Source organism: Colletotrichum spaethianum (genome assembly GCF_022836535.1).
Source record: "Colletotrichum spaethianum MAFF 239500 DNA, contig13, whole genome shotgun sequence".
Classification (NCBI taxonomy): Eukaryota; Fungi; Ascomycota; class Sordariomycetes; order Glomerellales; family Glomerellaceae; genus Colletotrichum; species Colletotrichum spaethianum.
The window spans coordinates 317052-341501 of record NW_026054783.1 but is presented as its reverse complement, the minus strand read 5'-3'; the positions used below and the strand labels follow the sequence as shown (position 1 = coordinate 341501).

General features: G+C 57.6%; 7 protein-coding genes across 7 annotated transcripts; 5 read left to right on the top strand and 2 right to left on the bottom strand.

The window, feature by feature from the left end:
• Positions 1 to 78: 78 nt before the first annotated feature.
• On the top strand, positions 79 to 488 carry ColSpa_05767 (uncharacterized protein; the record flags this gene model as incomplete). The annotated part of the gene is made up of 2 exons (XM_049271979.1): positions 79 to 142; positions 163 to 488. The coding sequence occupies 2 exons, from the start codon at positions 79 to 81 to the stop codon at positions 486 to 488; spliced, it is 390 nt and encodes a 129-aa protein (XP_049127936.1).
• A 64-nt stretch (positions 489 to 552) lies between these two features.
• Positions 553 to 1905, top strand: ColSpa_05766 (MFS transporter prlL; the record flags this gene model as incomplete). The annotated part of the gene is made up of 2 exons (XM_049271978.1): positions 553 to 874; positions 929 to 1905. 2 exons carry the CDS (start codon positions 553 to 555, stop codon positions 1903 to 1905), a joined length of 1299 nt encoding a protein of 432 aa, XP_049127935.1.
• Positions 1906 to 2435: 530 nt separating this feature from the next.
• Positions 2436 to 3083, top strand: ColSpa_05765 (acyl-coenzyme A thioesterase THEM4; the record flags this gene model as incomplete). The annotated part of the gene is made up of 1 exon (XM_049271977.1): positions 2436 to 3083. The coding sequence occupies one exon, from the start codon at positions 2436 to 2438 to the stop codon at positions 3081 to 3083; it is 648 nt and encodes a 215-aa protein (XP_049127934.1).
• Positions 3084 to 4684: 1601 nt separating this feature from the next.
• ColSpa_05764 (uncharacterized protein) lies at positions 4685 to 5650 on the top strand (the record flags this gene model as incomplete). Its single annotated transcript, XM_049271976.1, has 2 exons — positions 4685 to 4811; positions 4881 to 5650. 2 exons carry the CDS (start codon positions 4685 to 4687, stop codon positions 5648 to 5650), a joined length of 897 nt encoding a protein of 298 aa, XP_049127933.1.
• Positions 5651 to 6461: 811 nt separating this feature from the next.
• On the bottom strand, positions 6462 to 10432 carry ColSpa_05763 (putative rhomboid protein; the record flags this gene model as incomplete). The annotated part of the gene is made up of 7 exons (XM_049271975.1): positions 6462 to 6605; positions 6660 to 6793; positions 6842 to 8659; positions 8729 to 9292; positions 9497 to 10075; positions 10249 to 10279; positions 10355 to 10432. The coding sequence occupies 7 exons, from the start codon at positions 10430 to 10432 to the stop codon at positions 6462 to 6464; spliced, it is 3348 nt and encodes a 1115-aa protein (XP_049127932.1).
• Positions 10433 to 18862: 8430 nt separating this feature from the next.
• ColSpa_05762 (protein STU1) lies at positions 18863 to 22423 on the bottom strand (the record flags this gene model as incomplete). Its single annotated transcript, XM_049271974.1, has 3 exons — positions 18863 to 20828; positions 20880 to 21788; positions 21840 to 22423. The coding sequence occupies 3 exons, from the start codon at positions 22421 to 22423 to the stop codon at positions 18863 to 18865; spliced, it is 3459 nt and encodes a 1152-aa protein (XP_049127931.1).
• Positions 22424 to 23473: 1050 nt separating this feature from the next.
• On the top strand, positions 23474 to 24403 carry ColSpa_05761 (uncharacterized protein; the record flags this gene model as incomplete). The annotated part of the gene is made up of 1 exon (XM_049271973.1): positions 23474 to 24403. The coding sequence occupies one exon, from the start codon at positions 23474 to 23476 to the stop codon at positions 24401 to 24403; it is 930 nt and encodes a 309-aa protein (XP_049127930.1).
• Positions 24404 to 24450: the final 47 nt, after the last annotated feature.

Sequence of the window (24450 nt, the reverse complement as noted above, 5' to 3'; positions counted from 1 at the left end):
TCCCGTAACACACCTCCTCCAACCCATTGTGCGCCCCTCAACCCCGACGCAACGCATGACTCCCCTCCACCGCTCGCCATGGCCGAATCCTCGAGGCTTCACGCATCTGGCCACTCCCCCGCGCGGGCGAGTTGTCGCCGTCGTTTGCGCAGACCACGGCAGAGTTCGACCTCGATAGCGACCTCGAAGACAACGCCGCCGCCGCCGAGGAGGATCTGCATCTGCACGAGGCGGAGCTCGGCGGCGGCCAGGCTTACGAGCTGAAGAGCTTGAGGAAGTCGCCGACGAGGGATGACGATGGATGGGGCGACGACGTGCTCTCGCTGCGGAGGCGGACGAGCACCAGCACCGTTGCCAGCTTCCAGCTCTACACCCCCGATGAGGAGAGATCCGTTGTTCGCAAGCATGACCGCAAGCTGGTGCTTTTCGTAGCGCTGCTATTCATGCTCAGCTTTCTGGATCGGTCGAGTATGGCGCACCCGGAATGATCTCTTGCGACCGGTATCATACTGACGTGTCAACGAAGACCTGGGATCGGCGCGCATTTCTGGAATGGAACAAGACCTCCAGACAAATCCACCATGGGACGGGTGGTACCAGTGGACACTGACGGCCTTTTACATCTCGTATATCTCCTTTGAGTGGATGTCGCTGCTGTGGAAGCTCATCCCAGCCCACATATACGTCTCCATGATTGTGTTGTCGTGGGGCTTAACCGCCTCACTGCAGTCCGTCGCCGTTTCATACCCCATGCTCATCCTTCTGCGGGTGCTACTCGGTATTGGAGAGGCCGGGTTCACCGGTATACCATTTTACTTGTCTTTCTTTTTCAAGAGAGAGGAGTTGGCATTCCGTACAGCCATCTTTATTTCTGGTTAGTGTTGGTCGGTGCCTTAAACTGCATCGGTTCACTACTGACTCCGAATAGCCGCACCACTGGCAACAACGTTCGCATCGTCGTTGGCTTGGTTGATTACCAACTTTGCAGAGAATGGTCCGATCGCCCCTTGGCGTCTGCTCTTCCTCGTTGAAGGCTTCCCATCCGTCGTCGCGGCCGTCGCTGCATGGCACGTCATCCCCGATAGTCCAGAGACGGCGCGGTACCTTACTGCGCGTGAGCAAAAAGTTGCCCGCCTCCGTCTTCGACGTGAGAACCCGCACAAGAACCGCGGAGACAAAGACTCACGTAGCCTCAAGGGTCGCGAAGTATTGGCCGTTTTGTGTGACCCAATGGCATTACTGACGGCTGCCATGTTCTTCCTCACCAACATGGCGTATTCCTCCCTACCGGTCTTTCTTCCCCAGATCCTGATGGAAATGGGCCACTCTCGCCTGGAGTCTCAAGGGCTCAGCGCTCCGCCCTATCTTCTGGCTTTCCTCGCCGTTCTCCTGACCGCCCACTTGTCGGATCAGATGCAGAACCGATCTATCCCTATTGTAGTCCACGCCCTCGCGTCGGCCGGCGGATATTCCGCGCTTGCATTTGCAAAGCCGCTAGGCCTGTCGCCGCTGGTGCGTTACCTGGCCGTGTATCCCGCCGCCGTAGGCTTTTTCAACGTTGTGACGCTCACCGTGGCTTGGAGCATCAACAACCAAGCTTCGGAAAGCAGGCAAGGCGGCGGCTTCGCCCTGATGCAGATCGTTGGACAATGCGGACCACTCGTGGGCACGAGGTTGTATCCAGATAGAGATGCGCCCTTCTACGCGCCTGGCATGCAGGCCTGCGCGGGTGCTATGCTCGCCGTGGCCGTCTTGACGCTATTCTTGAGGTTCTACCTCGGCTATCTGAACCGCAAGATGGACGCCGTTCGAGCTAGTAGTAGTGATGCTGAGGAGGAGGAAGGGCTGGTTGGTTCCAGTGTGCGCGCGACGATAGTGAGCAATAGGTTTAGATATATGCTTTAGCGACCTCGGAAAAGAGCACAGCGCGCTAAGTATCAGCATCTGAAGGTCCGGAGGTGACGAGGATTTGTGAGTCCGGCTGCAGATGCCGACACGAGACGAACTTGTCAACCCAGCCAGTTCCCCCCTCCCATTTAAGCTCTTCATTGAGCTCTCAGACGGGATTCAACGTGTATCGGTACCAATCTTCCATCAGTGGGGAACCGCGAGTGAGGTGTGGCTCGTCCCGTCTTTCCCAAGTTGCCAGGGGGGGGGGGGGGGGGGGGGGGGGGGGGGGGGGGGGGGGTAACATGGTGACATACCGCGAGCGGCGCACGGACCAAATCTGATTATGACCTCGGCTCTTTTCCGCTCACTTGAAGCTCTCACATTTCGTATCTGATTGATTGGGCCCATGGAAAACATTGGGTTCAAAGTCGCACATCCCTACACAGCGTTGATCGAGCCCGACAGGAGTCTCGGCATCTCAAGAGGTCGAATCAAATCAGAATACAGCTTGGCATAGAAGAAAGGGAGACAAGAGAACGGCAACCATGGAGGCGGACAACCCGGACGTCCAACACTTCCTCGGCATCCAATGGTGCGCGGCGCTCCTCAGCGAGCCGGGCACCGTCCGTGAGACGGCGGCGTCGCGGTTCCCGAAGCCCAGCACGGAGGACCAGCTGTTCTCGACGACGCTGCACACGGAGGAGACGATTGCCGCGTTCCTGACGTTTTACAAACGGCCGTCATCTTCGTCTCCATCGCCAACAACCACCCCGTCGGCATCATCATCATCATCATCATCATCAACGCCCGCCGTTGCAACGGACGACGGCGGCGGCGGCGGCCACCTTGTGCGCGAGCTCAAATCCCTCCTCACGCTCCGCGCCGGCGTCAACGGGTACCCCAACGTGTCGCACGGGGGCATCGTCGCGACGGTGCTGGACGAGACCATCGGCATGGTCTTCCTCGTCAACAAGACCGAGGGGCTGATGCCGGAGGAGGAGTCGTACATGACGGCGTACCTCAATGTGACGTACGTGCGGCCCGTGCAGACGCCGCAGACGGTGCTGTGCGTCGTCGAGGTCGTGCGGGTGCAAGGGAGGAAGTGGTGGATCCGAGGACGGATCGAGGACCGGGAGGGGAGGGTGCTGGCCAAGGCGGAGAGTTTGTTCGTCAGGCTGAAGGAGAAGCTGTGAGGTTAACGGGTCTCTGGCGACGCTGGCGAGGATGGGATTGCGGCTTCGTTGCGATGCATGATGGGATTCTGGGTTGTGATGATAGATGGTACGAGGTCCATTGCATGGTTCGGATTTTGTTCATGAGAAGGAAGGAAGCACATTTTGCGCGTCTTGCTTATCTCATATAGATGTCACATATCTTCTGGTTATGGGAACATAGAAACAGAACTGTAGAACATATCCCTTTACATAATCTCAAAGGAGCCATCATCACAGGCACCATGATATGGCATCTTGCACAAGAAACCAAAAGGTCACCCTCGCCGTTATCTCACTTGGAGACTTGCTGCAAGAAGACACACTTAGGAAGTTTAAAAAATTGTTCAACGCACAATCTCTGAGAGACCCCGCGCTACCCAAGCCTGCTGCATCACAAGGTGATAGGGAACTCGAACCCAGAGGGTCTGGTAATATTTGTGACTCCCTATATACGGGCTCGCCCGCTTTCACCAACTAGACCACGGGGGGCGTCCCCGGATGGCCTGCATCATAGCTGAACTTGTGATGGGAGCTCCGATGCCCTGAGAAGAGTAAATAGGAAGAAGCAAAGGCAGGAGGTGGTTGGTGGCTAGGCAGGCAGACAGACAAGGCAGGAAATGGTTGGTTGGGTGAGGTGGTTGCCTAGGAGGCACCCGAGAGAAGTCATCTTGACTTCACCTCGTAGAGGGGCCCGGCGAAGCCAATGACGAACACCCGCTTTTCCATTTTTCTTTGCTTGTTCCTTTTCTCTGGGTAAGCTCGTGTTTTTCAAAATTGGAGGACCAGAATCAAAGGATGAACGATACTTGGTAGCCCGCAGCATGTCTCGACTGGTGAGTCGATCACCTCATGAGGCACTTCATGAAGAGACGCAGTTTGTTTCGCGTAGCAAGCTAGTATGGAACAGTACCGTCAAACAATCTTCCGAGAGAGTACGATGCAATCTAGGTCAGCTGCGGATTCTGAGACGCTGGAAGCCATGTAAGGAAGACCCAGAGACGACGTTGGACAGCAGGAGCAAAAGGGGGAAGTGGACACTAAAGAACGATACCCGGCTGACGGGATGATCGAAATAGCAAAATTGCAATGCGAGAAAAGTAATCATGAATTAGAAGCAAGGTTTCGAAACGCAATCCCGGAAGGACGTAAGATGTTCAAGTCGGCGTTGGCGATGTCGTGAGGTCCAAAAACCATGAGCCCGGGGGGGGCCAACACCCGAAGCGGGCCGTCCATCCACCTGGTGAAAAGCGGGACCAGCGCTAACCCGATTTCGTCTCACCTTCGAACCTCTCATCGGCCAGACCCACCAAAAATTTCATCCTCCTTCGACTGCCCATTTACACACTCGACGTCTCACATCCATCAAACCTCACTCAAAGGCCGAGCTCGACATCGACCATCTGTGTTTAGGAAAGCGTTATACGGCCCACACCGGAAAACGACGCCAGGGTTTTGGCAGACCGAACCAGCTCATACCACCCCCCAAGGGCTTTCCTAGGACCTCGGTCCTCTCATCGCCGACCTCAAGCTTGGCCCTCTCACCCTCACCTCTCAAGACGAAACTCGCCAAACGCATCAACATGGCCCCCAAACGCGCCGCCGAGGGCGCAGCAGCGGCGTCCCCCAGGGACGCCCAGCAGGCCAAGAAGCGCAAGGGTTTCCGCGTTGGCCCCGATAACCTCCCCGAAGGACCATGGCGCAGGAAGGGTGAGTGACCGCACCCCCCTCGGCGTCTATGCCAGCCCTCCCGTTCACGCGTGCTGACACATTCCGCAGTCGAGAAGAAGAAGCTGGAACTCATCCACAAGGCCAAGATCAAGAAGGCCTACGCCAAGATCAAGGAGAAGGAACTCGCCTCCCAGGCTTCATCCAAAGCCCAGCAGCCTCTTGCCGCTGCTGCCGTCGCCGCCGCCCCGCCCACACAGGAGGCCTCAAGCGACGATGAGCTCGACGACGTTCAGGAACCCCAAACCGCCAAGGCACCATCCGGCTCACCGGCACCGGCACCAGCGGCATCGGAACCGTCGCCGCCCACAGACGCCGCAGACACAGGCGCAGCACCCGCGCCGCCCCTCGAGGGGGAGATCCACCCCTCCCGCGCCGAGATGATCACCAACGACGGCGAGCCCCCGAACCCAAACACCATCGCCGTGAAGCGCAAACGCGGCGCCGCGACCGCCACCGGCTCCAACGCCGAACTCCCCGGCACGCGCACCACGTCCACCACCACCACCACCCCAGACGACGCGGAAGACGCCGCCGCCGTGGACCGCTACGAACCCCGCAAGCCCCGGCGCCCCCGCAAGCCGGGCTACTACGAGAAGCAGCTCGCCCACGCCGAGCAGAAGCGCGCCGAGGCCGAGGCCCGCCGCGCCGAGATCCAGCGCCGCCGCGAGGAGCGCGAGCGCAAGACGGCCGACCGCGAGCGGTACCGCCGCGCCATGGCCAAGGCCCGCAAGGGCGGCGAGGACGGCCAGCGCCGCCTCGGCAGGGAGAGCGCGCTGCTGCTCGAAAAGGTGAAGCGCATGGTGGGGGACTCCAAGTGAGGGCGGGGACGCGAAGCGTGTCTTTCGTCGGTGAGAGGGGGTTTTAGAACCGTGGGCAGTACAGTAGAACCGTGGCGGAAGAGCATTTCTGGGAACATTGGCAGTCTCCTTTTACACATAGTTTGATACCACATGTATAAATCACAGGGCCGCGGGCACGAGGGAAAATAAAAGCTTTGGTTTGACTTTGTGCACAGAGAATCGACGGCCGGGACCGTCTTGCTAGATATTTGCGGCGTCACTAAACTTGAAAACCCGCTCCCCTTCTTCCCTTTCCCCCTTTGATGACTCGATGCGCAAGCACCATGCATGCATGCCCTCTGACTAGCCAGCCTCGTTCTCGTCCCTCGTCCACTATACGTTCGCTTTGAACCCCCCCCCCACTTCCTCTCCGTTTCTACTACTCAAGCACAACACTTGCAACAAATCAAGTCGTCCTCAGCACTCGAATCCCAACGAGTGAGGGTGGTGAAAAGCGCGCTCGCAACGAAAGTAAACACGTCCCGCCGGTCCTGATTCCTAAACCCGCCTTCGAGAACCAAGAAACTCCCTTTCGTGCCCCGAAGCAAGAAATTTGGATATCATTAAAGTTTCTGGTGCGGACCAAGCCCCTCCTTCTCTTTTTTTGGTGGCCATGAGCGGCGTTTGAACACATTCGAGTCCAAATGCAGAGTCATAGGCCATCGGCTATGGGATAAGCTTCTCCGAACCAGGGTCATTGAAGGAAAATGCGGTCGAAGGCGTAAAGTCGTGGGTGCGTCGATATGTACAATGGTTTCCAATATCACCTTGAGCCATCCAAGCGAGGTGTTCAGTCAGTAAAGATGGTGTTACTGTTCTCAATGACGAACTGCACAGCCAGGTTCTTGGCGTGCATGTCTGTCATCTCTCGTTCCAGGCTTGTGTCTCGCATGATTGTTGGAGCAAACACGACCGCCAAGTTCTTGGGCGACATCTGACGCATCGTTAGCACTATGGCACATCATGATATGGATTCTGTACAACGTACCAAGTTCTCAGGCTCTCGTTGGGCCACCCGCGCAAGATGGAACATGAGGAATTCGAGGCAGTCGCGGTGGCGCTCGGGCATCGAGCTGAACACCTTGCGGAGGTGGTCGCAGCGCTCGGTCTGGTCGGTGAGGGCTGGAGAGCGTTAGAATTGAGGATGCAAATCCATGTGGGCAAACTTACCGTTGGACTCCAAGACCCTGTCATACACCTCGTACGTCAGTAGCGGCATCGGGAGCTTTCTGAAGTATTGCTTGAGCACGCTCGTCACAGCAGTGATGTCGAGGCCAGGGTCTGAAATGTCGTAATCCTCGCTCTTATCGAATCCTTCCTGTATCATCTTCACCTGCGAATTGCCGCCCGTCTTTCGGTAGATGCCCTCAATGTCCATACCACGGAGTTCGACCTCTTCAATGCAGCGCGTCACGACGCTGGGAATGGTACGGCGTTCGTAGTCGGCTCTCTCGGTAAGATCAGAGCCGAACAAGGTGGTGGGTGCTTCTGCGATGGCGGGCGTCGATACATTGGTCGAGGACATGGACTTCTGGTTGCTGCCCTTCTTGAAGAAGCCGAAACCCTGGCGATCGACTGCCTGCTGCGAGCCCTTTTGCGCAGGCGCAGGGGCCGGGGCACTGGGGGCCTCCACTTGGGAGACCGTCATGTTGTACGGCATGCCGATGTTGTCGCCAGTCAAGCCCTGATGCGGGCCACGCTCGCGCTCCTGTTGGAAGGCCACTACGGCACGGTTGACACCCTTGGCCACGTTCTGTGCCAGGCCCTTTGAGCCCTTCTTCCAGTTGAACTTCTTGACCTGGCCCTTCCTTATGTCGACCACGGTCGGCCTAGCCTCAACCACCGGCTCGTCCGTCTCGTGAACGAGAGTCGTGGACAAGCTCGCGGAATCGGCCAAGTTCAGCTGAGACGACGAGAACACCTTGCTCTGGCTGTAGATACCCAGTCCGTTGGGCGACTTGAGCTCACCGCCGATCTGAGACTTGAACCGCTCCTGGATCTGATGGGTCATTTCGTTGTTCATGTCGGCGAGCTGAGCGTTCTTGGATGATAGCTGCTCAAACTCCAAAAGCGCGCGGTCCCTGTCGGCCATCGCTTGGTTCTTCTCGTCAACCAGCTCGTCGCGCTCGGCGTGGAGCTGCTCAATCGCTGCGCTCATCACCTGTTTGACCTTGTCCAGCTTCTGTACAAACTCTTTGATGGCGGAATCTTCCAAGTCGCGGGGATCGACAGGTGTCTTTGTCTCTTTTGCGCGTTCAACGTATCCGGCCAAGACTTCGAGCTGACGAATCATAATCTCAGTTTGGGTGTCCAGCACCGAGACCGTCTTGCGCTTCTCAATGAGCGTCTTGTTCAGTCGCTTCAGATCCTTCTCCGTGGTGAACTGTCTCTCTAGTTCCGCAACGCGGTTCTCCGAGTTACGCAGCTGCCGCTTGAGGAAGGCCGGGTCGTCGCTCGAGTGAAGGGAAACGGGACTGCTGACCTCGTACCCGTTGGGATCCTCAACGAGGGGCGTCTTGGGCCAGCGAGGCGAGGCGGTGCCGCGGGTGGTTTCGCTAATACTCCGCGAGTGGCCAGTCACTCTATGAGGGTGCTGGGGAGGCTGAGAATGGTTGCCTTCGATGCTGTTGGTGCGTCCGTGACGGACAGCGTTTGACACGCGGCGCAGGATAGATGATGAACCTTCGTCGGTGCCGAGGATCCTAGCCATGTCCTCGTCCATACTGAAATCGCCACCTGAGCTCCATCTAGGTAGCTTGGGGGAGACCTTGCCTTCCTCGTTGACATTCGTCTGATCCTTTGCGTCCTTTGCGGGAGGTTTGGGAGTGTTCGCGGGCACACCGGGCGGTTGCGGGGGCGCTCGAGGCTGCATGTAAGTATCGCTGAGCTTGTGCTCAGTCATACTCGGGCGCGCAGCGGAGAGACCCGAGGAGCTTGTCTCATCGTGTGTAGCGGATCGATTCAGAGAGCCGCCAGGCTTGCCGTTTGCTGTGAAAAGAAGGTTAGAGGTCGGTGCGTCTTGCATCATGGTAAAACACGAGTACGGGGATGACCTACCACTGCGTGAAGATGGCAACTCCTTTCGGGTGATGGATTTGCCAGCCGTCGTGTCTGTTCGCGAGGAAGAGATGGAGTCCAGTGAGGGGCGCACCTCGCCCTCATCGCGCTGTCTCGAATCCTGGGACGATCGAGCTGTTCCACCGCCCATGCGGGGAGGTGAATCGGACGAAGACAAGCTCGAAAAAGGCTCCTTGTCTTTGCGAAGAACACCCTCGCTGCTCTTGGCGCTGCCACTTTCCGGGGTCATGGTGGCCGAGTGAGAGGTGCTTCTCGGGCTGATGAGCTTCTTACTCTTGGGCGCATCCTGCAGCTTGAACTCGTCAATCGACGGCGAGAGCTTGCCGGTGGTTACTTTTTGCGTCTTTTCATCATTCATGACCGACGACCGGTTGTCATTTCTCGACGATTTCGACGTCTTGCGCAGAGGCAGCTTGATAGGTCCAGACTCGTAATCGGACGACGGTTGCCGACCCTTTTCTTGGAACGCAATGTGAGGGGTTGAGGACTGGGAGTCGGCCTTCTTGTCCGTGCTGGTCCGAGGCAGACTGAAATACTCCTTATCTTGCTTCTTGGAGGCACTCGACGTGTTTTCCGAGGTTGATCGTGGGGTCGCGTTCGAGGCCGGCGTGTAATCCAGGGCAACAGGAATGAAGAACCCGTCGTCGCCGCTGTTGGCATCAGCGTTGTTGCTGCTGCTGTTGTTGTTGCTGCTCGGAGCGTACATGGCCGAGTTACGGTTGTTGCGGTAGTTCGATGGGGCCAGACCCAAGCCAGCGTCCTTGGTGGATTCCGAGGCACGCTCGGGCGAGCGCGACAGTCGACCGCTATTCTTGGACCCCGAGTCGTTCCTGCTATAAGCCGGGCGCGGTCTAGGAGACAGCTCGGTCGGGGTCTCCTTGTCGGAGTCGGGATCGACCCGTGTATCGTGGAAGGCATTGGGAGGGATGGCGTTGGGAGGAAGAGCAGGGAGCGACTTGTCCGTGATCATGGGAGATCCGTCCTTCTCCTTTGACTTGGCCTGGGCTGCCGCTTTTGATTTTTTCCTCCGTCTTGCCATGAGCGACTCATGACAGCTCATGCAGAAGATGCCTTGTGATGTCCGCGCATATCGCAGGTTCTCAATCTTACGCTTGCAGTTGCGGCAGCGGAAACACGTCGCGCAAAAGGCCTGGTCGCCGGTAAGAATAGCGAGGTCCTCAATCTTGTTGTTGCAGGCACTGCAGCTGTAGGTGCAATTGTTGCAGATGAGCGAGCCATCGCCGAGGAGGAGTAGGTTCGCATCGGAATCGAGGAGTGTGCCACAGGTGTTGCAGCGGAAGCAGTTGAGATGCCATCGGTTTCCGGCTGAGGATGAAGGAGACTCATCAGCATGGTTGAACTTGGAGACTACCGACGGCATAGCCATGGGGGACAGCATGGCAGCACAATGAGGCCAGAAGATGCTGCTCAGAGCAGAGAACGGATAGGGAGAACGAGGGTGAGGGGGAGGTGGAAAGGAAGTAAATGAACAAACGTACCAAGTTCGAACGCTTTGCCCTCTTCTAGGATCTAGTCGGGTAAGGGCACCGCCGTCAGTACGTGCTTGCAAAATAGTCCAGAAGTCAGCAGTGTGGACCATCTTACCTCTCCGCAGCCTTTGCAAGGGAAGACGTCGTCTTGGTCCATGGGACTCTCGAGATAATCCTCCATGACGGTGGCCATGACGAGCAGGACGTCCTGTTTCTTTTGCAGGACGCTGTCACAATTATCTAGCAAGCAGGACGACGACTTCGTCGCCTGTCATGAACGAAACGTCGGCAGCAAGACGATCGGTGTTCGGGGAATCGACTCGAAGGAGCTGTATCATGGACGACGAGGGGGAAGAGGGTCGACAGGCTGTGCGTCTCGTGCCAGATGCCCGACAGGATGGGCGTGTACGTCGGAGGCAGCGTAGCGTCGAATGGGTGGCGTTCGGGTGGTGTGTCTGTGTGTGCTCGAGGCTGCGATAGCGGCGAAACCAGACAGATGAAGGGGGGGGGGAGAAAAATTGAACGCGCTGACAGTAGCGGCCGGCCTGGATGGTGCCGTCGTGGTAGCGCTCGTTTGGCTTCGCTTGGGAGGCTTCGAGGGAAATTCGTCAATCAACGGGAGAGGTGGTGCTCAAGGGCCCCGGTGCCTTTGGGGGCGGAGAAAAGGCGTCGGCGAGCAGAAGAAGGGTTAGGTGAGAGCGAGGTGAGGTGAGGTGAGGTGCAGAGTCGACGAGGCAGGTGGGATAGGCCTTGAACCCGCAGACGAGGCGAGAGCAAAGCTGGCGTCGACTTGTCGAGTTTGGGAACGTTGATCAGGACCTAGGCGGTCGACTGGTCGGAAACGATGAAGAGGTGCGACGGCCGACGTGGAGGACGAGCGAGACTATGGCAAGCCCTGGCTTGACCAGTCTGTACTCTTTTAGCAGCGAGGGTAGGGGACAAGAGGGAGCGGGCGGGTTCAGGGGGATGCCCAGGCCCGTAAGGAGGTACAAGAGTGGTTTGATGGGAGGGCCTTGTCTAGTGAGGGCAGGGGTGGTGCCAGTGGCCGACGACCGCGGGCCCGGCTGCGAGGTCACAGTGAGGCACCTTTACTGACGGCCCGGGAGGGAGGACGTGGAAGGCGAGGTACTGCTAACGTGCACGAGAATGGAAACAAGAGGCAGTCATCAAGACAGACCTGACAGATGGACGGATGGATGGATGGATGGAGCGTGGGAAAGAGGGAGGAAAAGAGTTGGTGGTGGTACACTAGTGGTGGCACTCGACTTGGCTGAAGCCGACGTGGAATTTGGGAGCAGACTCTGGACTGGACGGGACTGGAGGTGCAATCGGGGATTGAGACTGGGATTGGGACTGGAGCTGGAACGGGACTGGGCGGACGGGACGTAGACGGAATAATGGAACACGCTGGACTGGCAGATGTGCGGCGTGGGTGCCGTGCGGAGGAGGAAACGGGGCGGGAGGGATGAATGGATCGCTACTTGCCTCGTCGTAGGTACATAGTACCTCTCCTTTGCCAGGGCAGATGGGACACATTCATTGCCTTGCCACATGGTACAGTAAGCGGGCTATACCACAGATAGTAGAACAAAACCCCCTCCCAAAATAAACCCAAAAACCACACGGTTTCAGTCGCCTTGGAGGACTTGCCCTTCGCCAGTATTCAGGAACAATACAGCCCAAAAGAGACACTTCTGTTGACTTTTAGGCTGCAAAGCATGAGACGACGGGGTTGTCCCGTCGTGTGCAGAAACCCAAACAATGTTGATCATATCGATTTGTGTTGGAGACGTACTACTACCAAGGCATGCAGGGTAGACGAAGTACCCCCGTACCAGGACCCCGAAGTGCCTATGCGCAGGGCATGCGGGCAGGTGTAAAGTAAGGTGCCTGCTGTAGTACGTATACCCTTTGCACAGCTCACTGCGCTCAGCCGATCGTGTATGCAGACCCAAAGAAGGGCCCAGGTGGCCCAGATGGCCCAGCTTCCCAGTCGTGTCCCCCCAACGCGGACCCTTAAGCTCTTTGCCTTGCAACCAACTGCCTTGTTTTGCTCCTCCAATACACCCAGGGAAACAAAGAAGAAACTGTGGCACCCGTCCGTCAGGTACGGATACGGCTGACGCACAGCCCGGCTGGGAACGGAACGTGAGAGCAGAGATGAAGAAAGGCTCGAGAGCTCTGTCTGTGGCACAAACAGTGGAACCCCTCATACTCAACCCCTCCTCTCTGTCGAATTACTGGGGTCATTTCGATTCCCAGCGGAGTGGAGGGACCGACGAGAAGGGGTGGGTGGGCTCTGCTTGCCGCCAGGCACCTCAGTTTCCTCACTGGCTGCGCTGGCACATTGAAATGGGGGCTTCTGCGCGCTCGCCCACGTCGCCCCCAGGGGAAGAGGGAAGAGGCGGCCAGCCGGCAACATGAGGACAGGTAATGCCAGGGCATGTCATGCTGGCCTGCCTAGGCCAGACGAGCCGACTGCCTGCGGCCCGCGCGGCATGCACACCTGCACAGTCATCGAGATTTATCCTCAGCAACGGCCGATGCAAAATGCACTTGGGACAGTCCCGTGTCTTTCACAAGTTGGGATTCGAGGTGACCACGCTGAAATTGCAATTTCGTATTGCCCACCGTCTTAAATCTCCCGACTGATGAGATGAGGTGGGTAGGGCAGAGTGCAATGAACAAGGGACTTTGGACGGTACATTGGGAAACTTACACTCGCGGCCGCCCTTGGGCCCATCGAATAAGGACCGGAGGAGGAGAGCGACGATATCTGCGAGGATGCCAGCGGCAATGGTGCACGTACTGCGGCAGCACAAAAGCAGCAGCAGCAGCAACAATCACAACTACTCAGTTGCCAATCTTTCCCTTGCCCAGTGGTGGTGGCTGCCGGGCATATGCAGCTATCCAGCAACGATCGCCACGGCCCTTCGACCGTGTCTGGTGCTTGATCATCCGACGCAAACATCCACAATCGCCTCCAGCAAGCTGTGCGATGGACGGCAGTTGAAGCTGGGCGGAGCCCGCAAGCCGGTAATGAAAGGGACATTGCGCTTGTAACGGATGCGATTGGGAATTTGCTTTTTGCGGGATGCCTGCGGGAGGTGATGCTCATCCGTGGCAGCAGCCTTCTGGCGAGAGCCAGGCGACCCGTACTCGGTAGACGAAGTGAAAAGTCGATGGCTGTATGTCTTCCTAGTTAGCTGCGGTTGGGATGGCGTGGGATGGGATGGATCAGGATTCGTCTGCATGGCGGCAGCATTATGCTGCAGCTCGTGACTCGAGTCCGCCACCTCAACATCGCAAGCAACCCTTTATTGCGTCCTTTCTTTGCGGCCGTGATTCCGTTTGGAGGTGCCTGCATGGAAAGTCGAGGTGCTGCGTGGCGTGCGTGCGTGCCTGGACGGCGACGTTAGCTGCAGGTCCAGCTGGGGCACGGTCGAGGCTTATGAGGCCGGTCAGGTCTGGCCGACCAACCATCCGTGCTTCTCGCCAGCTAGTTCTGACGACTTGTGTAAGCTGGTGACGGCTTGTCGAAGTTGAGATTGAGATTAGTGTAATAATAGCCACGGATCGAGATTATCGCAAGACGTGGATATTCCTCTCGCGGAGCACTTGTGCTGATGCGTCGACGCTTGGCCGTCAAAAACTAACAAGTAAAAACTTCAGAGAAAGAGAAGGGGAAAAAACACCCCTCTGGAAATAGAAACTGTGTGGCTTCGTAGACAGGCGAAGCAAACACAGGCACGCAGCCGGTAAAACTAACAGTAGAGCGCGTGGTATCACTTGTATCAGAACATCAGACAACGCTTAACGCGGACTGATTGACACGCGACGGTTGAAACCAACATGTTTCTGCCGGCCATGGCTCGGGCCATGGCTGTCACGTCTACGTCGTGTCCGGTTGCTTGTCGCGCTTGTCCAGGTGAGGCGAATTGAGGCGATTCCGGGGTAGAGACAGGAACAGCGTGACAGCCTAGGATGTCAGACTGAGTATCTCTAGGTTCTGGCCATGGCTTCCCTTCCAAGGGGAAAGTCAGATTCACGAAAACGAGTCTCTGCCCGCCTTCCGTTCATTACCGTCCCCCAAAGCCTAGCAGGGCCGTGTGAGCTGTTGGTCTGGCCCTCCTGATCGGCGGCCAAGCTCTGGCCCTGCAGCAGGTTCGGTGACAAACCCCCTGTTGGTGCTCATGCAGGCGGGTTCAGAGCTTGAGCCACGAGCAGAAAGCATCAGCAGAGGATGATCACCACGTCGATGACCGCCGAACGGTGTGCCCAAGTCGGAACGAGAAGGATGGCCGTTGGGTAAGGCTTCTGGCGGTCAGCACATTGACAGACACCGCCGACTTGAACAAAGCGCCTGCACCACGCACTGCGGGGGTGAACGTTGTCGGCTGTCGGTTGTCGTCAATCGAGCGTCTCACGGAGATTTTTTGAGATGGTGTGATGCCCTGCCAGTAGTGTAGGTATCAGACACGCCGCCGCCTTGTGGAAGGGGAAGGGGGGGGGAAGAAGGGGGCACTCTCGGTCAGGGTCCCCAAGTTGAAGCGGGACAGGGAGAAGGAAGCCTGCAGGGACCAATCCAGTGCGTGCAGTGCAGAGAGGAGGAGTGCAGTTCAGACTAGACGGGGGTAGTGATGATGACTGGGTAGCGAGACGAAGACGAGAGATGAATGCCAGGGGGGAAAACACAACGTACCTTTCTCAACCAATGGGCCGTGGAAAGTGCCTACCTTCAGAGGTACGTACCTTCCTCTTGCTGGGCAGATGGCATCGATACGTACCTCATCTAAATGAGAAAGCAAGACGTGGGAGACGCCAGAGGAAATCCCAGGCTACTGTTTCAACTAAACGGTCCCCGCTGCGAGTCCGCAACAGCGCCACAAGAGCAGATCCAGATTCCTCCCTCTTGTTTCTGTCTGAACGCCTTCCGCACAACTCGGCCGCCACTCGTCACTATCCATGCAGTCGATCCTTCGGGCCCCCAACTGCCCTTCAAGTGCTCTAATCTGCAATTTGCGGGCATAGCAGTGCAACAGCGCGGCAGACACGTCTAGTCCTTTCGCCGCAGCAGCAACTTCAAATGACCGTGGATCCGTTGATTACCCGTGATGTTCATGAAAAGGTATATTCATCATACCACATGACTGTGCCCAGCCAATCTCGGGACGTCGGGCTTCTGGGAGTGGGACGTACTACTGTACTTCGGTTTCCTCTTACCACATGTCCAGGATGGGGCTTCTCGGCTTCCAAGTTGCGACTTCCAAGGTCCAGAGAGACTAGGCTCGATGCGCGGACAAGGTTTACTGGCAATTTGTCGATTTGGATGTACACTGCTTACATAGCAACCACCGAGATCAGCGAGATCCGATCCTGCGGCATCTGCTTGCGCATCCGAGATCTTACGTGTGTACTTGATCTTCGGGCCCGTTTTGCCCTGAATGACCTCCAAGTGGGCTACTACGTACATAGCCGTTTATGTCGGCGATGGTTTCCAAGCGCCTGCTTGGGGGGGGGGGGGGGGGGTGCCATTCTTGGCACAGCTTGACAACGTGCTTCGTCGGCTCCCCGCCTTGGTTTCAAAAACGAAATCTCGTCACGCCAGGTTGTCACCAAGCCCGCGCTCGAGTTGCATCGTGGTAACCACCCTTCGTGAACTGTTCCCAGGGGTCGCTATCGGGACACTGCTCAGTGTCGGCTGGTTTTCAAACGCTCCTTTCGGCATCTGGCCAGACGGTCGCACTGATACCGCCGGGGCCGAGAAAGATTTACACCGCTCTTCGTGCAACCAGCTCCCTTGCTGTTCATCGCCTGTGCCTTACTCTAGTGACACGGAGGGCCAGGTACGAACATGGCAAAACCAGACGCTATCGGAAGCATTCCCGCTCGCTTGCACCAACCAGCGCCCTGATTACATATCACTTCCCTACGGGGCTCTGTTCTTCACACTTCAAACTGGAGGGGGAACTTTGGACGGCGTTGATCACTTCTCTAATCTATCACACTCCCGTTGGTCTCCAGCATGAAACCCCGAGCCCTCCTGGAACAAATACCAAAAACGGCTTTCCGGTCCAGCCCCGATGCTCCGTTCTTGACTACGGCTGATGCGTTGTGTAATATCATCTGGCGACTATTTCTCGCTGGCAATGCTCTCTAGCTGCTTCGACAGGGACTCTACGTTGGCGGGAATCGAGAGGGGGCTCTTCGACAAACACTATGCCAGGTCACCCCCGACTGATAGTTTTGCTGCGCCTGCCTAAGGACCTCCGAGCAGCGCTGTTCACAGCTCATCAAATATGGCATCCCCCTTTCTCTTGGCCGCTATGGGACACCGTTGGTTGGCCACCCCTTTTTGCTCAACGATGATGCTATCGGAGCGCGGCATATAAAGCCTGTACACAGACCCTCAAGCCACGAAAACCAACCGACTGGAAGACTGAATTGGGAGTCCACTGATGCGCTCGCTTCGACCCATGACCGTTCGCTAGAAGGCCAGTGGTTTGGTCCTGATGCTACGCTTTCTACGCTTCCCAAGTGGCAGATTGCAACCTTCCAATTTGGCCAGTAAGCCTTTAAGGGGGGATGCTGTCAGCCCAACTTAATTTCAAGGCAGTATCCAATGTCCATCACCATCGGTGCTGTTCCAATCGTTCGATCATGGATGCCCATCCGACCTTTCATCTACAGAGACAAGCATCTCTTGGATGACAAGCTTTCAATATGGACCCGCTGTGGTCGCCGGCTCTCCTTCCCTTCCCTCATTTCCAACCGCTCAGTGGTCGCAGACCGCGGTGCTCTTCGGCTTCGTCAGACGTGTTGCTGTCCCTGGCGACACCTCAGCATTCCAGAGCACGTCCTCCCAGGCACATCCCGGCCTCCCGGCTGTCTATCCCGGGCAGCCAAAGTGCCGATCATAGCTAGCAACGAGCCGTTTTCCCTAAAGGGCCTCGACCATTTCCAAAGTTGCATGAAGTTGACAGACTGTAGACACAGGGCGTACGCACGTTCAGCACCTCCGACCGGGCGGGAATTTGGATGGAACGTGGCGACCGCTGGCTTCAATGTATGCGAGATTACTGTATTTCGCGAGCCCTGAGCAAGCCGCTCGGAGGCGGCATTCCAGATACTTGGAAACCCGCCCATCAACCTCCCCTAGATCTTGAGCAACTACCTACCCGCTCACAACGCGTGCAGATCCCAGAGCCGCAATCGCGCGTTAGCATGGCCATCTCTCATGCGGCCAGCCACCCGATTACGACTGCAGGCCCAATCCACTAAATGCCGCCGCACGCTCGCCCGCCCGCCGTCCCTCTGAGATCCGTCGTGTGCTCCGGTGATGCAGCCGGGCACTCAACTGCCGGGGCCGCTGCGCATCATGCATCGTCAACCCAAATCATAGTCAACGCAATTGACTCTTGAGGGCCTGAACAAGACGTCAGGTGTTCCCCTCCACCGACAAAACACGTCAAAAGTGCTATCCTGGAACATCCCGGCTCAAGATCCGCAGTCTGCCGAGCCCGGGCATGATCCAATTCCCTACGGTCCGGGGAAGCCCGCATCCCGCCTCCGGCAACATCCATGCATCGCCGTCAATGCTCTCTCTCTCTCTCTCTCTCTCTACCTCTTTGCGGCTTCGGTCCAGCTAACCGACTCCCAAAACAGAGCTTCCCTGAGGGCCTAGGCCTGCCGAGCTCGATTCAGTGACGGCCCTCGTCAATCTGACACGCAGCTCTCTAAAAAAGCTACATGACCTCCAGGCCAATAAGCCCCGATCCTACAACTGGCCTCCTGTTCCGCGACAAGTCCAGCTCGGCTGCGGCGCCTTTCGCATCGCTCCTCACTCCTTGCTCGCCAAAAATAAACCGAAGAAGCGCGTCAGATGAGTAAAATAAAGGGGGGGCGCGGCTGAGAGTCACTGGGCCGCGGCTGCGCTAGCAGGAGCATCCTTTGGGTCAATGATGGGATGCTGCGGCTGTGCGCCAGAGAAAGTGAGTGTAACACCAAAAGCGCACGGCACGAGGTGCCCGGGCGGGCACGTCTGGACTGTCAGCCAGTCCAGCTAGCCTATGGCATGAGCACCTAGCAAAATTCTCCGGCCAAGCAAGTGACACCTTGACGGGGCATGTCTTTTCGTGTCAGATGGAAAAAAGGTCGCCTGGTAGCAACAAGTGGCAGGGCCTCGGCCAGCCGTCCTGGTCCATGGAGTTACCCAACTGGGCCCGATCCAGTATCGAGTCCTCGGACCCGGCCCCATCCCCGTCCGAAGGACGGGCACCGCCAAGACCTCATAGACAAGACAAAAGGTAAAAAAGGGGTTCCTTTGGAATTAGATAGATATTGGTACAGTGCACAGCTATGCCGGGCAATTGGAAATAAAAAGAGGCAATACAAGAAAGGCGTCCGAAATGTACGCAAAACCCAAAAGACGTTGCCTTCCCGTGTATAGCTTAGCCCCGTTCCCTTCCTTCCTTTCCCAGCCAATAACAACAAAACTCCGTTTGCTTTTTGAAGCCTCGAGGTATTATCCATTCCACTCACCGCCCCGACACCAAATTCCGACTTCGGCTGCCTCCAAACCCCGTCTCTGTGTCGTGCAGGCGGCCTGGTCCGTCTGCGCGACTTAGGCGGCAACGGCGCTGCTCTCCCTCTGCTTCTTCGCAATGTAGTACGTGATGAGGTTCTTGGGGTCGTCCTTGGTGCCCTTGATGAGCTCCCAGAACGCCCCATCGCCAATGCGCGAGTGCAGCGCCACGCAGAGCTGTACAGCACCCATGCGCACGCCGGAGTCAGTCGACTCGAGGCATCGGCCGGCAAGCCCACCCAGCTGCGCGAGTTCGCTCTCCGAGGGCGTGAACCCAGTGCGCTTGTCAAGTAGCTCCTTCAGCACGTGCAGGCCTGTGGCAAGGCAGCGGCTACCCTCGATCGATGAATCTTGCTTGCTTTGCAGGAGCTTGACCATGACCACGACAATCTCGGGCGGGTCCCCAAGGGCCACAAGCTCTTCGGCGAGGAGCTCAAGACCGCTGACAATGCGGGTGCGCGCATCGTAGGCGCTGCGCGTTGCTACGAGGGACTCGAGGCCTCGTGAGACATGGGGCTGGAAGTTGTCTCGCTCCTTTTTGAGCAGAAGCTTGATCGTGGCGAGGATCTGGGCCTTGACGTCCTGCACCCTCTCCGGCGCGAGGTTCTCCAGGGGTGCCTCGAGGTACTCGAAGAGCCCGCGGAGAAGGGCTTCGAACTTCTCATCAGTGAAAACCGCCTTGTTGTCCCTAATGATGGATTGCAGTTTCCTGAAGCCATGCACGTCCAAAGACTTTGCCTTGACTCTGGTCACGCCACTGTCGAGCAACCTCGAAGTCTGGCGGGCCTTTTCAGGGGTCTCAGGGGTGCCGTTCATATCAAAGTGGCCGTTGGTTGCGGGCGCAGCAACCTCGTTCACAGGCTTGTCCTCCAACACTGGGACAGTGATGCTAGGGTTTGCAGTTGTTTGATCGTCCACGAATGGGTCTTCAAACACTTTCAGATCGTTGGAGGGGGCGGGTTCAGACTCGGCCGCTTCCTCCTTGACGGGAGTCGCGGGAGCTGGCGGTTCCTCGGCCGGAGCCTCCACAGCTACATCGGCAGGTGCCTCCTCAGGCTTTTCTGCTGGCGCGTCCTGTGGTGCTTCAGTAGGGGCCTCGGCCTCGGGCTCCGCGAGGGGCTGCTCGGTGGGTTCCGGTGAAGGCTCCGGTATATGCTCCGGTACAGGCTCTTGCGCAGGCTCAACCTCGGGCAAGGGGATCTCTACAGAAATGTTCACCGGCGCCGCTTCCACTGCGGCTGCTGGCAGCAATTCCGCGGGGCCATCTCTTGGAGGCGATTTCAAACTGGCGAGACTTGGCACAACCAATGTGAGATCTTCGTTGTCCTTGGATGGACTGCTCGAAGGTATCGTGGTTTGTGACCTCTTAGGCTTCGCGGGACTAGACCGGGGCGAAGCACGGGGCGAAGATACCGACTTGGAGAGAGTTGACTTGGCAGCACTAGGCGATGCAACATTCGGGCCATTAGCGTGAGATGTTGCGGCGCGCGGTCTACTAGCAGCTCTTCGCGGAGACGCCTCGGTTCTCGACTTTGGTGTGACGCTCTTGGACTTGAGGCTTTCGGGGCTCGGTGCTTCGGCGGAAGGCCCATCGTGTGTCCGCACGGAGTAGGGACCAGCTGTCGCCGGTCTTGCGGCCATCTCCGGGCGCTTCTTTGTAGGTCTCATTGGCCGGACAGACATGCCACCGGAGGCTGTTGGCTTCGATGAGGGCGCCGGGCCGGTCGAAGAGGAGCTCGGCGCTGGTTGTTGTGGCCGAACCGGAGATAGATTAGCCATTGCGGAACCCGGGCGGGGAGGCAGATTTCGGGATGCCGCCATTGTCGCCTTCTTCTGCGCCAGCATAGTTTCACGCAAGCTTGGCTTGCTACTGGCCATCGTACTCTTAGACAGGCCAAGGCCTGGCCTTGCACGGCCACTGTCAACTTCCCTCTTAGGGGCGTTGGGGTTGTTGGGGTCCTTGTCTAGAAGCTTTTGGGCCGTGGGTTCGAGAGTGTCTCGGAGCCTGCAGATATGTTAGCAAAAGATTTACTTTGCGACATGCTTCTTTACTCACATGTCCGCCCTTGCCGGCCAGGTCTTGGCAAACACCCAGTAGGTAGCACGCATTCGTTCTCTGACGCCAGGGTTCGCGTCGTTGAGACCCTTTTTGATGCATTTCTCTACCAGCTCCAGGCCGCCGCCGTGCTCGATGTGGCTCTTATGGTGAGCCTCCTTGTTCAGAATTGTCTTGAGCCACCCGGTAGCGTAGGTCCTAGGCTGAACATTCTTGTCCTGACATGCGCCCCAGATATGCTGCATGATTCGCGAGCTGTATGTGACCTTGCCAATGATGATATCGACCGTGGTGTTTGCCTGTTGGGAGGCAATCTTCTTGGTTGCCGCGGCAAGCTTGATAAAGGTCTGCATAAGAAGCTCCACCAAAGGATCCATGCCAGGGCCGAACGTCATGGCAACGTCCTGGACCAAGTTGCAGCCCTCTTTGGAGAGACTGGTTCGCAGAGAGGTGATAGCCTTGATAATTCCATCCAGCAGTCCCTTGAGGCCGAGCATGAAGGCGTCCGGGAAGTCTTGCGGAACGTTGCCGGCAATGAGCTTCCGCAGCTTGGTCATGCTCTCCTCGCGCTTCAGCCAGTTCTGCTCGGTCTCCTTCCCCTCGAAGTACGTCATCATCTCCCTAAAGATGTCGTCCAGTTCGCGTTGGGTATTGACGTATGCAGGATCCACCTCACTCCGGGCCTCGGGCGCTGGCGTGATGGGGCGTTCACTCGAGACGGACGACACACTTGCGGCGAGCTTCGGTCTGGGGGCGGCGACGGGGGCGGCAGCCTCCAAGCCTGGCGTTTTCGGCCGCTCGGCTGTGTTGGGCGCCAGCTCCTTGACGATGGCTTGCTCGATCGCAGGGCGGACATTGAAGTTTTTCAGTTGTCTTTTGAGATCGGACTTGGCTGCGTTGGGAGCTTGTCTGTATAGCAAGAATTAGCGCCTGTCAAGGGACAGCGACCACAAGTCGTACCTGAATAGCTCGATGACGGTGCTCTTAGCAACGTCGCGCACCATGCCGTCGGCATCCTCGAGAAGCTCCATGAGGGTCGGCACGTATGCGCGGAACTGAACACCGTGTTCTTGGTGCATGTAAAGCAGCCATTGCATGCCGGCTTCCTTGGCCCTCGGGTTCTTGCCAACCATGGCGACGTTGCGCACTGAGCGCTCAACATCCATGGGCGCCGCCGCGTACATGGTCGTCAACGCCTGCGACGCAAGGCTTCTGAACTTGTCTTTTGGATCTCCCAGCTTGTCAATGACCAACGGAAGTGTGTGCTTCGCCTCCTTGGCGATATACTTGGGCTCCTGTCTCGAGAGCCTTGTCAACAGATGGTTGAGAGCTGTGAAGCCGGCGTTGACAAGGACGGCGTGCGGCGAGACGGACGCGGTGCGGAGGCCTTCGAAGATTGGCGGAACGAGGGCATCAGGGACATTGTGCTGCTTGATGCCGGACTTGATGCCGGTGACGTGCTGGACCTTGTGGTCGACGCTGGCATCGGTGCGGAGGATCTTCAACAGGTCGTTGACCTGCTCCTCGGTGATTTTTTCCGCCATTCCCCGCAGAACGAGGGTTGGGCTCTAGTTGGGTTTTTGCCTGGGACAGCGAGAGATGATGGTCAGCTACTGGCTATCTAGTCGATGTTACTGCCGTTGTTGACACGTAGGAAGCTCGGGCGAATAGGGTGGTGCGCGCAACTGCGTAACCACGCCAGAGAGATGGGCGACGGTGAGGTTGAGAAATAACGAGGGCATGAGTCGTCTAGCGCAATGGGGAGGGGAGGGGTGTGGTGGGCTGAAACAGGTAGGGCAGAGAAGAGCTTACGATTCTGTGCAAGTTGGTTCGGATGCGAGAAAGCACGGAGGAATATCCCAGTGCGAAGAATGTGACAGACTCGAGGCCGGGTTGCGCAGATGTGGCAGCTGGCGCGGGTTGTTGTGATGCGGATGATGTCGAAACCCATCGGCGCCCCAATATGCAGTAAACAAAAGACAAAGGGGCAACCTATCCCTATCGCAGGTTGTCCCGTGCACCGACGAGCTCGACCCGATTCCATTGGTTGGGGTCCCGCTCCTGCGGTGCTGCAGGACGCTAGTCCAGAGAAGCTGCGCTAAATCCTTATCGGTTTTATCGCGAGAGGGGCTTTAGGGGCCGGGACCTCACCCCTGCAGCCGCAGGGGAGGCACGTTCCCATCCCCAGTCCCAGGGGACGAACTCCAGCTGGCAGCAGGTTCCTGGAACAGGGTCCTCTGGGGAAACATCCGTCAATCTCCTCCTTTGCTACCGGCTTGAGGCTCCAGAAGTCTCCCATCCCATCCGTTTGAACATCAGACAAATCACGTTTATTATTACGAGAAGTCGCTGAGGTCGGGAACACATTGTCTCATTTACTTCCCCGCTTACGCTTTCATCCCCGAACGACGTACCTACGTAAAGATACCGGCGCTACGCACACGAAACTAGCTTCGACTAGGAACCCTCAGTCCGCATCCGTAAGGCAAATCTCGACCGTCTTCCCCTCAAAACCCCAGCGAGACCTCCAACAGATGGTCCTCCCACCCAACACGACGCCAAACCCAGATCCCCTCTCCATCTTTCTCCCAGCCATGTCCGCCGCAGCCGCAGAACCAACCTCATCCGAGGCACCGGCCTCGACCCCGGCCTCGACCCCCGCCCCGGGACCTCCCGCCGCAACCCCTCTCCCCGCCCTTCCAAAGTCGCCGGTACACCAAAGCCCGATCCCTGCCACCCCCGCCGGTGCCGCCCCTGATCGCTCTCGTCCCTCCCCAGACTTCAAGCTTCCCAAACTCCGTCTCGAGATCCGGGACCTCAACGACCCGGCAGCGGTCCACTTCCTCTCCGCCGTGAACGCTAGCAACGCCCTCACCACCGCCGTCCGCTCCGTCTTGACCCTGCTTTACGAGTCCCCCTCATGCCACACCACCCACGTCCCTTCAACCCGTTCCGTCACCCTCATCCTCCGCCACATGGGCGGCGTCGCCTACACTACGGGCTCGGACCTCGACGACGACCACAAGGAGATCCACTTCTCCATGTCCTACATCGCAGGCATCCCCGCCGAGCGCCGCACCGACGAGATCATGGGCGTCCTAACCCATGAGATGGTCCACTGCTTCCAGTACAACGCCCACGGCACCTGCCCCGGCGGGCTCATCGAGGGCATCGCCGACTGGGTCCGTCTCAACGCACACCTGAGCCCGCCTCATTGGAAGCGTGATGCGAGTGGTAACTGGGACGGCGGGTACCAGCACACCGGCTACTTTCTCGACTACCTTGAAGGCCGCTTCGGCGCTGGTACGGTGAGGAGAGTAAATGAGAAGCTCCGCACTCAGCAATATAGAGAGAAGGAGTTCTGGACAGAGCTGCTGGGTAGGCCTGTTGAGCAGCTTTGGAAGGATTACGGGGAGAAGATGAAGGATGATGAGGCAGTCATTGTCAACAAGGATGACATTTCCGACGACGATGTCAGACTGGGCAGGATTAGGGCTGCTGATGAAAACCTTGTTCCCATGTAAGCAGCGGGAATGATATCGCACATGTCGTTAGTTTTCGAGTGCTCGCA